This window comes from Canis aureus, chromosome 23 (genome assembly GCF_053574225.1).
Source record: "Canis aureus isolate CA01 chromosome 23, VMU_Caureus_v.1.0, whole genome shotgun sequence".
Classification (NCBI taxonomy): domain Eukaryota; kingdom Metazoa; phylum Chordata; class Mammalia; order Carnivora; family Canidae; genus Canis; species Canis aureus.
Window position 1 is genome coordinate 21,710,888 of NC_135633.1, and position 13,647 is coordinate 21,724,534.

The following is a 13,647-nucleotide window of genomic DNA, read 5'->3' on the forward strand; positions in this document are numbered from 1 at the left end:
TTAGGAATCCTGATGTCACTTCCTATTTATGTCAATGGAGGAGGGGGTTGGGCTTTTTTAGGACCTTCATGTATTCTGCTAAAACGGAACGCTATTCTTTCCAAATTCTGATAGAAGGTAGGGTTAAGCAATTGCGCTTGTTGATGCTAAATTAATGTATAGTGGCTGAAAGCAGGGACTTTAGAGTCAGACTCTTTTGTCATAGTTCTGGCTTCACCACTTCTTGGTCTAATTTTGATAAAACTAGTTTGCCCTTCTTTGCCCATTCCTTTCAATTATCTGGAAAATTAGGATAATAATATTATTTACTGTTAAGTGTTTTTAAAAAGGAAATGTGATAATGAATATAAACTTTCAGCATATTGTGTAGCAAATGGTAACTGCTGAGTTAAAGGTTAGCAAAGATTGATGTGATGATGATGATGATGATGATGATTTGAAACTTCATTGTGACAGAATAAAAGCCCCAATGAAAGCCTGAGTTTTACTATATATAGAACACATACTTTCTATGTTGACATACTTTGTCCTGCATTTTAAGGAACTCTGGACTTTTAGCTTGTTCAGGATACTTTACATGGCACCACCCAGCAACTACTCCACTGCTCCAGTCTCTGAATTCCTCCTCATCTGCTTCCCTAACTACCAGAGTTGGCAGCACTGGCTGTCCCTGCCCCTCAGCCTCCTCTTCCTCCTGGCCATGGGGGCCAACGCCACCCTCTTAATCACTATCCGGCTGGAGGCCTCTCTGCACGAGCCCATGTACTACCTGCTCAGCCTCCTCTCCCTGCTGGACATCGTGCTCTGCCTCACTGTCATCCCCAAGGTCCTGGCCATCTTCTGGTTTGATCTGAGGTCCATCAGCTTCTCTGCCTGCTTCCTCCAGATGTTCATCATGAATTGCTTCCTTGCCATGGAGTCCTGCACATTCATGGTCATGGCCTATGACCGCTATGTGGCCATCTGCCACCCACTGAAGTACCCATCCATCATCACTGACCAATTTGTGGTTAGAGCTACCATATTTATTGTGGTCAGGAATGGCCTCTTTTTTCTTCCTGTTCCAGTACTTTCTTCACGGCTCAGATACTGTGCAGAGAACATCATCAAGAACTGTATATGCACCAACCTGTCTGTGTCCAAACTCTCCTGTGATGACATCACCTTCAATCGGCTCTACCAGTTTGTGGCAGGCTGGACCCTATTGGGCTCTGACCTCATCCTAATTATTCTGTCCTACTCCTTCATCCTGAAAGCTGTGCTAAGGATCAAGGCTGAGGGTGCTACAGCCAAGGCCCTGAGCACGTGTGGTTCCCACTTCATCCTCATTCTCTTCTTCAGCACAGTGTTGTTGGTTCTGGTCATCACTAACCTGGCCAGGAAGAGAATTCCCCCAGATGTCCCCATCCTACTCAACATCCTGCACCACCTCATCCCCCCAGCTCTGAACCCCATTGTTTATGGTGTGAGAACCAAGGAGATCAAGCAAGGAATGCAGAAGCTGCTGAGAAGGTTGTAAGAGGTAAAAGGATCATATCCACCTTTGGAATTATTAGTAAAAGTTGGGAATTATTTTTATGCTGGAAAGGAAATTTTACTATTTAATCCCAGAATGAGTTCTGATTCTTTTTGTCTCAGACAATAATGAAAACATTGTTCTGTGAATCCTTGTTTCCTATTGCTTCAAAGGAAACCTTTCTTTCTTGTATCTGTAGTCACTTGGGAATTTGCCCTGACTGACTCCTTATATGAGGATCTTGCCAAGTCTTAGCCAAATGGAGCTCGATTGGAGTGGGAGTGTTTGCCCTAAAGAAACAAATTTTATACTTAAAGAGATCTGCCTGTCTCCTGATTTGCAAAGAACATAGATGAATCTCCTGCCTCTTCTTTTAGACATGGCTTTTGTGGAGTGAGGGGTTGATTGGGCTGAAGTAAGGAATTCACCCCAGAATTTTGGTTTTGGGGGTTGAATGCTTCATTCTGAACATACTTGACCATTGTTATGAAGAGTTAATAAACTAAGTATGAAAATTTTTGTTCAGTATCTTGTATGCACACACCTTAATTACATAGACATTAAATGAATAATGATAATACCATTATTATTCCTATATTATTTTAAGCACACTACTTTCCCTGCTGCCCTCTGAGTATGAGGTGGATCATTGTTTCACTCCTCATTTAAGGTATCCACTTCATTTTGTCTTCCTCTAACCCTACAGTCATTTTATTTATTTATTTATTTATTTATTTATTTATTTATTGTAAATTTACTTTTTATTGGTGTTCAATTTGCCAACATATAGAATAACACCCAGTGCTCATCCCATCAAGTGCCCCCCTCAGTGCCCACCACCCAGTCCCCCCCGCCCCCCACCCCCCTCCCCTTCCACCACCCCTAGTTCGTTTCCTAGAGTTAGGAGTTTCTCGTGTTCTGGCTCCCTTTCTGATATTTCCCACTCATTTTTCTCCTTTCCCCTTTATTCCCTTTCACTATTTTTTATATTCCCCAAATGAATGAGACCATATAATGTTTGTCCTTCTCCGATTGACTTATTTCACCAGCAGAATACCCTCTAGTTCCATCCACGTCGAAGCAAATGGTGGGTATTTGTCATTTCTAGTGGCTGAGTAATATTCCATTGTATATATAGACCACATCTTCTTTATCCATTCATCTTTCGATGGACACCGAGGCTCCTTCCACAGTTTGGCTACTGTGGACATTGCTGCTAGAAACATCGGGATGCAGGTGTCCCGGTGTTTCACTGCATCTGTATCTTTGGGGTAAATCCCCAGCAGTGCAATTGCTGGTGCAGCCACTCTGGAAAACTGTGTGGAGGTTCCTCAAAGAGTTAAAAATAGATCTGCCCTACAGTCATTTTATTGTACCTTTCTAGTACCTTTCCTTGAGAAATGTTTATCTATGTCAGGGTTACTTTTGAAACTCCAAAGTGGTGCTCCATAAATCTGTCAGTTGAACTTACTCTATTCATACCTATGCAAGCTGGGTATGCCATGAGGCTATCTACAGGCATACCTTCTGGAACTGCAAAGGATGGCCATGGATGATATGTGGCTATGATACCATCCAGTGCTCACATTTTTGAGGCTCTCTGGCTTCCAATGCACTTGTTCCCCCAAAGTTGCCTCCACATTTCCATCTGGGATAGTCAAAGGAGAAAGACAGGCTCTTATACACCAGGCATGAAACAGCAGACTGCTTTTACCACACCCAGACAACTGTGTAGTACATTATCTTACTGATTTGTGGCTGCATGATATGCAGATGCTTGATTGGTTTGCAGCTTCTGCCCAGGGCAGGAGAAAGGAATATCACCCTAAGTTTACCTGTAAAATAACCAAAGAAATAAACAGAGCTTATAATTCTATATCACATATTTTTTACAGATCTCATGGAGTCCTCACTTTATTTTTTTTGTAATTTATTTTTTATTTTTTATTGGAGTTTAATTTGTCAACATGTACCATAACACCCAGTGCTCATCCCGCCAAGAGCCCCATTCAGTGCCTGTCACCCAGTCACCCCCACCCCCGCCCACTTCCCTTTCCACCACCCCTTGTTTGTTTCCCAGACTTAGGAGACTTTCATGTTCTATCTCCCTTTCTGATATTTCCCACTCATTTTTCTCCCTTTCCCTTTATTCCCTTTCACTATTTTTTATATTCCCCAAATGAATGAGACCATATAATGTTCGTCCTTCTCCGATTAACTTATTTCAGAGTCCTCACTCTAGTTCAATTTCCCTTTTTAGGGTAGAAAGCTTCTGTAATTTCTCTCAGAACAAACTATGACTTGGCACTTCATCTGAGAAAAGCTGTAAAGCTATGATTCTCTACTTTGGAAGTGTTCTCAGTAGAAAAGAGCGATGGAGTCATTCTTTGGTGTCATCACTTTTGTTTGTACTTATCTTTTCTATCATGATTTCATCTTTATGTATTATATTTCCTAATTTAGACTTTCTGAGTGAGGGCTTCTGGTTCTGGCATGTGGATGCTACATAAACCAGACAGTAGCAGGAGCCTGCCTGGGATCTTCTCTTCTGTTCAGGAAGAGGTGCAGGGTTAGAAGAATAAAGTATAGCAGGATTATCTTTCCTGCACGATCCATTTTTGTACAATGGCCATAAAGAAGTGACCCTAGTTTAAGGGTAATATTGAATTCTCATTTAATGATAATTTTTCCAAAAGTACGCTTAAGACCTGAAATCAATTTCTCTCTGTTCTAAGTGAAATACTTATTTTTCAAACATATATGCTTTTTATTTAGAAGTACCCTTCTTTGAAGAAAAGTTTTCCTTAATTCTCTCCTTGTTCACTGCTATTCCCATATTAGATTTTGTCTTCTGTGTTTTCTCTGCTTTGTTCTCCACCTCCCCTCCTGAGAATATGTGCTTTAGGCTCTAGGTTCAGGTGGCTAAATAGCCTTAGCCTCTGTGAGCTGTGGGAAGGCAAGAGACAGGATAGAGCTTAGGGTCATAAAAATAGCCTCTGGAGCCTCTGAAGGTCTGGGGTAGGTGGTGCAGTAAATAGTCATAAATAGCAGCAGTGGAGTACAGCCTCCTCAAACTGGTCAGTCTGCTTAGGAGGCAAGAAAATTATGAAGATGGGAATGATGAAGCATGTAGGCCTTCAGATATTCAATATTCAATAAGAGCAGGGAGAAAGAATTCTCCTGGTAGGACTATAGCAGGCCTGATGCTACAGATACAGATTCTACTAATTTCTCCAACTCTGATGCATCACTGCTTTCTTTTCTTTTCTTTTTTTTTAAAGTAAGCTCTGTGCTCAGTGTGGAGCCTACCACTGGGCTTGAACTTACAACCCTGAGATCAATATCTGAGCTGAGATCAAGAGTTGGATGCTTAACCAACTGAGCCATTCCAGGTGCCTCTGTATCACTACTTTTATGTAGAAGCAAAGTTTTTCTAGTATAAGCTATACCCTTCCCATTTAGAAAAGCTGAGATCTGGGTGACTGTTCTTGAGTAAATCTGTATCTTCATTATTGCTTATGGCAGCTAGAGACCAGGAGTTGATATTCTCAGCTGCAATCAGGCACCCTACAGAAAATTGCTGGAGAAGCACCAGATGGGATAGAACCAGCAATCCCAGTTGCCTTAATTACTTCTTCTAGGCCTCTCCCTCTCATCCTGCCTTGTCTCCCAATGCTCTTTCTTGCTTCTCTGGCTAGAATAGGTTTTCTATTATTCATGTTAGCATGCTCCCTGGAAGACTGAGTATAGAGTCGATACCTTATTTTTGGTTCATTGATCCAGGAAAAAGAACATAATGACCAATTGAAAATGAAGCAGATGGGCTTGTAGGAATAGATTTATTTCTTTAAGGTAACTGGAATCTGGCTGTAGGTAAGTTTATGTGGTTTGACTAACAGGATAAATTGTTTTTGTCTGGATTTATGTCTGAAGCTATAGCTATTACCTAATTCTGATTCTACTCTCTGAACTCTACTTTTTTTTGCCACACTTTCTTAATAAAACCTAATTACAGGCCCCAAATCTTATGTGGAAGTATTCCTATAGACCACATTTAGAGATATCTGGACATTCTGATGTTCTTTGCTGAATAATGACATCGACTCCAAAATAATTAAATCACATTTCTGGTTTAAGGTAGGGCAAGAGTGATGATCTAACCTGAGTCAAGGAAGTAGGGGTTACTGGAAAGTCCTAGTCTCTGATAGAGGCATCTGTGTTACCTAGGTTGGGAGCTCTGAATGTGTTGATTATCTCTGTCCTTAATGATTCTTATCCTGAAATTTGAAAGATCAATTTACTAAAGAACCTCTAAAGGAAATTTGATGGGGAGTGTTGAAAAGGAAAATAAAAACTGTAAATTTGAGATGACCCAGAGCTAAGTGAATGGAATTTCCATAAATAACCCAAATTATAGATGCCATTTGCAATACAAAAGTGAACTCATGTTAAGCAAAATAGAAAGAGGAATGTTTAGTTTTGCAGAACTCTAGACCTTTGCTGTCCAATACAATACACATCCAGTTCACATGTGGCTACTGAACATTTGAAATGTGGCTAGTCATAATTAAGATGTGCTGCATGTATAAAATGTACCTGATTTTGAAGACATAATGCAAAAACAAGAACAGAATGTAAAATAGCTCTTTAATACTTTTTCATATTGATATATGTTGAAGTGATAATATTGTGGACTTTTGAGGAAAATAACATATTATTAAAATTAATTTCATGTGTTTCCTTTGAATTTTTTAAGGTGGCTACTAGAAATGTAAAATTATGTATATGTCTTGCGGTATCTTTCTGTTGGAATTGCTGCTATAGATTAAATAGCAAATATGGAAACTGATAATGTATTAGGCAAAATAGAGGAACAAATTTATTTCTTCCATTTTCAAAATATGCCTTCAAATATTTACACTTAAATTACCTTCTTACCTCTCAGAAAAGGCAGGAAAGTTGGCTCTAGGCGAGTCTAACCGTCATTAGGATCACCGCCATCGTTGAGAAAAATTAGCTTGTTTTGGGCATCCTTAGAGTGTGGAAAACAAAGTGTCACTGAACATGTCACTCAATATTCTGAGATAAGCCTTAGTATGGCAGCCATATAAAAGGTTACCTCAGAAGTGTCTTAAATACTCGAAACTGGTTAGGGTGTATCAGTCCAGGAACCCATGTGAACCTGCTCATTCTGGGTTTGTGACTGCCAGAGAATCCACGTGGAGTCAGATAAAGACAGCAGTTGTTGCTGTACGTCACTCTTGAGTAGTATTGTTGGACCAAAATTGCTAACTCCTGCAATTTCTTGTTCTTACTCAAACCGCCTGCCCAAGACATTAGAAGACCTTGTTATCTCAAAGTCTATTCTTTTTTAGACTTCTCTAAGATGCTATTTCTTATATAAATGGTAGGAACTCTATTGAAGTCTTTAGGTATTTCATGGTGATGCATCTAGTCTTGATTTCTCCTTTGTCTGTGATGTCCTCTCTTGGAAGAAGAACAGGGCCATGAATTTGTGTAGGACCTATGGTTGATATTCTCTAACAGCAGAGCCTACATAGGTGTTTTGGTACAGAAGGAGTACCAGACACTTATTATAATTTTTGAATGGTTCTTTGAAAAATAAGTTACTTCCCCATAGATATTCACATTGTTTGGATGGATTTTTTTCCTGTCTCCTCCTTCAGGGTTTTCTGAAGTGTTAGTCACTGAAGTAATGATCAGAACACTTTACATGGCACCACCCAGCAACTACTCCACTGCTCCAGTTTCTGAATTCTTCCTCATCTGCTTCCCTAACTACCAGAGTTGGCAGCACTGGCTGTCCCTGCCCCTCAGCCTCCTCTTCCTCCTGGCCATGGGGGCCAACGCCACCCTCTTGATTACTATCCGGCTGGAGGCCTCTCTGCATGAGCCCATGTACTACCTGCTTGGCCTCCTCTCCCTGCTGGACATCGTGCTCTCCCTCACTGTCATCCCCAAGGTCCTGGCCATCTTCTGGTTTGATCTGAGGTCTATCAGCTTCTCTGCCTGCTTCCTCCAGATGTTCATCATGAACAGTTTCCTCCCCATGGAGTCCTGCACATTCATGATCATGGCCTATGACCGCTATGTGGCCATCTGCCACCCATTACGATACTCATCTATCATTACTGACCAATTTGTAGTTAGGGCTGCCATCTTTGTTGTGGCCCGGAATGGCCTTCTTACTATGCCTATCCCCATACTTTCTTCCCGGCTCAGATACTGTGCAGAGAACATCATCAAGAACTGTATCTGTACTAACTTGTCTGTATCCAAACTTTCCTGTGATGACATCACCTTCAATCAACTCTACCAGTTCGTGGCAGGCTGGACTCTGCTGGGCTCTGAACTCATCCTAATTATTCTGTCCTACTCCTTCATCCTGAAAGCTGTGCTAAGGATCAAGGCTGAGGGTGCTATGGCCAAAGCTCTAGGCACTTGTGGTTCTCACTTCATCCTCATCCTCTTCTTTAGCACAGTCCTGTTGGTTCTAGTCATCACTAACCTGGCCAGGAAGAGAATTCCCCCAGATGTCCCCATCTTGCTCAACATCTTGCACCACCTCATCCCCCCAGCTCTGAACCCCATTGTTTATGGTGTGAGAACCAAGGATATCAAGCAAGGAATCCAGAAGCTACTTAGAAGATTGTAAGAAGTAAAATGAGTAAGAACTCACCTGTGGAATTGAAATTGATAATGGGGAATAGTTTTCATAATACATAGGAAATTTAAATAGTTACTATAGGAATAAGTTTGGAATTTACATTCTCCAAATTTTCATTGATTATGGAGATATTCATATCCTGACTCTTTTTTTTTTCTTTTTAACCTGCACTGACTGGAACCTTAGTTTTTTGCATTCTAGAGTTACCTGAAGTTTCCCTTAAGCTCATCTGTGTGAGGGAGAATTGTCAAATCATAATTACAGGAACTTAATTAGAATGATACTGCTTTTCAAATGAAGAAAAATGGTATTCTAGTCACTTTCAGTGCCTCTCAGTTTCCTCAATTGCTTAATACTTAGATATGTATTAGGTCTTTTGGTTCTATCTGCCACAGTTCAAACTGGTTTTGTGTCATGAATGAGTCTCCTCTGGAAATACAGAAGTTGTCTCTAGGACTTTGAATTTTTTTTTTTGAAGACTTTGATTCTCATAGTGAGGGAATGACATGTGTCACCCACTGCCTCCACTAAGCTCTGCCAGATATTGTTAATGTATTTATCTAATGCCACTTCTCTGGAGTATGAATTTCCTGTAGTTCCTTACTTATTTTTAATGAATTAAACAATTTTCACAAGATGACTCATTTTTGTATGTGTGCACTTTGCTTTAAGCAGAAGTGTGTGTCCTGTTTTCAGATGTGCTTTACTAACTCGCGTTTTCATCCTCTCCTATCTGACTTTTTCCATCAGATGTCAGGCACTATCTGCATCCCCACTTCTTCCTGCTTATCTTAGATATACAATTAAATTGACTTATTCATTCTACTTTCATCTCTGCTGTGTCAATATCCTGTGCTGTTGCCAACACAGTGTCCTATGGGATCCAGGCACCTGTATTAGTGGGTTATTTGAACAAGGAAGGTGTGTTTAATTCTTTGCAATTCTCTTCCTGATCATGCTCTGAAAATGGTGGGGACTCAGACAATATTTCCTGGAATTATTTTACATTGGCAACATCCTCTTTTGGATACTGAGAGCTTCCTCCTCACACATAAGAGCCATTTGAGAATGTCTTCTAACATAGCTGATCTATGATAAAGCTAGTCATACTTGGAGGATTTATAAACTAATTTATCATTACTATAGTATTGTCTTTCACCAAAGTGATAGCTTTAATCCATTCTCTCTTATTTGTTCACAGCTCCAAAGACTGATCCTAACCAAAATATAAACTTCTCAAACAGTATCCTATTCACACATCTTTCCAGTTGTTCCTAGCTCATTATTTTCAAATTATACCCATTGATTTTCTTCTTAAGGACAATGCTCAAGAATCTTCTTCCACAAAGAAAACCATTACCAGTGTCTTCATTTGATAAACTGCAAGTTTACAATGCTTCCCTTTATTCACCCCAGTGGAAGTAATCTGATAATCTTGAGCAACATGCTTATCTTCTGCTGATACTAGATTATGAATTCCTAAGTCTGTTGAGAGTTTTGTTCATCTTCTTGACTTTATATACTTAGGGCTGCCAACACAATTATTTACATATTTTAGTTATTTTTGTTGAACTAAAGTGAATAATTCATACATGCACATTTTGTTTCCTATTTCCTCTGAAAACTTCTTAGAAGAAGGATCAAGTTGTTAATATAATGTATTCTCCAAAGCACTTTGCAAAAAAAAGCCTTACATAACTCACAGTTCAATGTGATTTTATATAGCACAGAACATAAGACTGCTTCTTTTGGAGGAGATACAAATGAGTCTTTATTTGAATCCCAGGTATTCCAATCTGGTCACTGACTAGATGTGTAACTTCTGACCCACTGATCTGAGCTCTCATTTTCTCATTTAAGAAGAGTGGTAACTGACCTTTAATTATATAATTATCTGATTACTGGGTGGCCTACTCTATGGAAAGTTTTTCAACCAGAGACTAAAACATGCTAATAACTTGTAAATGGGAACCCATTTTACTATCTCCTATAAACATTGATTTCTCTCATTCAAAGGAAGATGCTCTTCATTATTTTATACATCACGATGTATTTCAGAAATGTCTGTCCTGCCCTGTGTGTCATTCCTGGTCCCCAGTGCAATTTCTTGATTATTGTGTATCACTGTCTTATAAAATCCTTTTCTTACTTGAAGTTCATGGTGTGCCATGGCATCCTGAGTCATTCCTTGTTCTAAGTCATCTTTTAAAACCTTGGTCCTGCTGCCTCATTTCAGATGTTGGTAGTTGCCTAACAGTCTGGAATGGATCCAGACTAAAGCACTTCTCTTCACGATGAATGATTGTAGGCTTCTCAAGTGAGCCATGAGGAACATGTAATCACAGATTCACCACATGTATTTCTATGATTTTTCATGTTACTATTTCATTTTTTTAATTTAGAAATTGTATTTCCACAATTTTTCATGTTACTGATTCATTTAAAAAGATTTATTAAAGTAAATAAAATTTAATTTTTTTAAAATAACATCTTAAAAAATAAAATAAAATAACATCTTATTTTAATTGTAATTTCATGTTTAAATTTCATTTTTAAAATTTCAAATTTCATTCAAAAATGAAATATGAATTTACAGAAAAAATCAAATTTTCTATAATTTACCTCTTGAAGCACACAATAATATTTGGTAGATTCTCCATATTGGCTGTCATTTCTTTTTTTTTTTTTTTAATCTTTGGATATCTAGGATTTCATATCTAGAGTGATTTTAGAGTCATCAAATCTAGAATCCTCTTGGAATTTCCACTAAAGATTATTTGATAACTAAACATTCAAGATTTGCTTAATTTAATATGTTTAATATTTGCTTAATTTAAAATAATATGTTTAATACAAGAAACTATCTTGTAGCACTTTGGATAGAAAACTTTTTGTTTGGGATTTTAAAAATCCTCTCACTTGTCTGCAATTTTTTTTCCTTGGGCCCATATGGAAACTTTCTGGTAAGTTAAATTTCTAGAATTAGCTTCAGTCATTTTAACAGCATTCCATTTAGGAGCTTGTAGGCTTGATACCTCTCAAAGAGGTATATTGCTCACTGTCTTTCTAAATAATTTCTCATTTCCCTCTAATGTGCTTTCTCCTTTATAAGTTCTATTAAGTTAGTATTTGTTACTCTCTTTGCTTTTCTTACCAAGTCAAGCAGAATAACAAACTTGTAAAAGGTGTTTAGCAAATGCATATGTGATAGATTAACAAAATGTGGAATGAAGCATATAATAAAATAGAATGTGGGAGGTAAATTTTATATTGAGGAATATGGTCCTAAATGTCTGGTATCTCTTACAGAGAAATACTCCAATGCATGGGATTTTAAGATGCTTTGGGTGAAGTGGTATAAACCTCTAGTTTTCTCTTTCTTTTCGTATTTAAATGCATACATCTTTCCTTCATCTTTGGAAGTGTGTGGATCTGTATAAGTATGTGTGTAGGCTTAGGAGGATTCTAGATTTGATGACTCTAAAATCACTATAAATATGAAATCCTAGGTATCCAAAGATTAAGAAAAAAGAAATGACAGCCAATGTGGAGAATCTACCAAAAACTATGTTTGTGTAGGATGTAATGTATGTTTGTGTAGGATGTAATACTTCAGGGAATGGTGACCATGAGGACAGGAAACTCAAGGCATCTCTATTATCTTTTGATCTACAGGAAAGGCAACATTGCCACTTTAGCAATTTCATGGAGCCCAGCCAAGAACATAAAGCAACAAGAAGTTGAAGAGTCACATGCTGGAAGCAGACTACTAGCTGAATAAGTTATCTACTTAGAGGAAAGTTACACATTACCTTCAAAATATCCATTTAAAGGCTTGGCACAAGATAAGTCAGAGAAAAACAAGCACTGAATGTATCACTTATTTGTGGAATCTAAAAAAAAAAATCAAACCTGTATAAAACAGAAAGTAGAATGGTAGTTACCAGGGGATGGAGAGTGAGGGAATAAGATTGATAGTGTTTAAGGGTATAAATTTATAATGAATCATAAATAGCCCATAGAGATCTAGTGTACAGTATAATCAATACAAATAATAATAATATTGTACCATAATTATGTAACATGATAAATATTGCTCCAACAGCATAATGCAATATATAAATGTAGCAAAGTAATACTTTCTATATACCTTAAATTTATGCAATGTTATATGTCAAATTTATTCAATTTAAAAAACGTCTTAGCAGAAGTAATACTCTGTGTTAGGGTTTCCATTCCACCCTGAATATAAAAGAATGAGAATGCACCTCTTAGATATTGGTGTTTGATAACCCAAAGATACAGAGATTATTATGCACCAGACATACACTATTCCATCAGACACATCATTCCACTACACACAATTTTGGTGGAATGTCTTTAAGTTAGCCCAAAATATGTAAAGTGTAGCTCAGATCTGCATCTAGAAGTGATGCTGAATGGAGAAACCAAGAAAGGAAAATTATTATCCAATTTTGAGATGTGTCAGGGTTTTTTTTTCTGCACCAGATGATGAGTGTTCAAAATGTCTAAGATTTTGTCATTTTTTCCTCATGAACTTTGGTATTATCAAGGAAGATGTCAGTTACATTAAGAACTACAGCTCCAAGTTGAAAGGTAAAGTTGGAAAAGAGATAGCTGTAGAGCTTTAAACATTGATTGGAGAAGAGTTTGTCAACTTGAAGGCATAGGGACAGGGAGATACTGGTGTTCAAGTAATGAGAACAGTGGCCATTCTGATGTCTAACACTGAGTAAAATTGTGTCCAGAGCTGGACTAGCTAAGGCAAGAATAAGATTAGGTTAACCTAAAACCAGAGCCCACATGGAGACATTTGAGGAAAGGGAGAATTTACTTTCCTGAGAGATAATTTGCCATGAGTTAAGACTCCAGTTCTCTCTCCCAAAGCTGTGGTGGAATGGAACAGTGTATAGAAACACCCCTCCATAAGAGGTTATCACTTGGCTTATTATGTTTTTGGAGAAAACATGGCAAAATTAGTAACTCAGGATGATGATGGATGGTCTAGGAATCATCCAAAGAGAACTGAAGTACCAATTTGAGATTTTCTAGGCTCTTCAACATTTCACTTGTTAACCTACAAAATAAAACAGCCAGTTATTTTACCAGCAAAGTGAGTTTATAGCACAGAATTGCAATACATGACATGCAAGCTACCCCCAAACCATAGGCAAGCCCAACAAGCAAAGAAGAGGAACATTATTTTACAGAGAAGAAGGAAGAAGTTGGAAGGGGTTGAAAAGTCGATTGGAGAAAAGCAAGAATTCGGGGTTATGACAATTTCTCATTGACTGAGTTGCAGGAGTAGCCAGTTTCTTATCGGAGATTCAATGTACATCTTTCCCTGTTGGGTTCTGTAATCGGCAAGTCTTCCGGTAATCAGTGCTGAATCGTATGGCGCCCCCTTCTGGTCTCTGGTCTC

At 38.3% G+C, this 13,647-nt stretch overlaps 2 protein-coding genes across 4 annotated transcripts in view; both read left to right on the top strand.

The window, feature by feature from the left end:
* LOC144294775 (olfactory receptor 56A4-like) overlaps positions 1-12,299 on the top strand; it is a 67,105-nt gene extending 54,806 nt beyond the window's left edge. For 2 of the 3 annotated variants that reach the window (XR_013362135.1, XR_013362136.1), the window contains one exon: positions 11,880-12,299. Coding sequence is in view for 1 of the 3 variants with exons in the window: in XM_077866725.1 (XP_077722851.1) it covers positions 512-1,519 (1,008 nt within the window). In the remaining 2 variants the exon portion in view is untranslated. Of the gene's footprint in view, positions 1-337; positions 1,523-11,879 lie in introns of those variants that run through there. The other variant, XM_077866725.1, reaches the window with a different exon arrangement.
* LOC144295320 (olfactory receptor 56A4-like) lies at positions 7,233-8,192 on the top strand. The gene has a single exon (XM_077867703.1). It carries the CDS (start codon positions 7,233-7,235, stop codon positions 8,190-8,192), a length of 960 nt encoding a protein of 319 aa, XP_077723829.1.
* Positions 12,300-13,647: the final 1,348 nt, after the last annotated feature.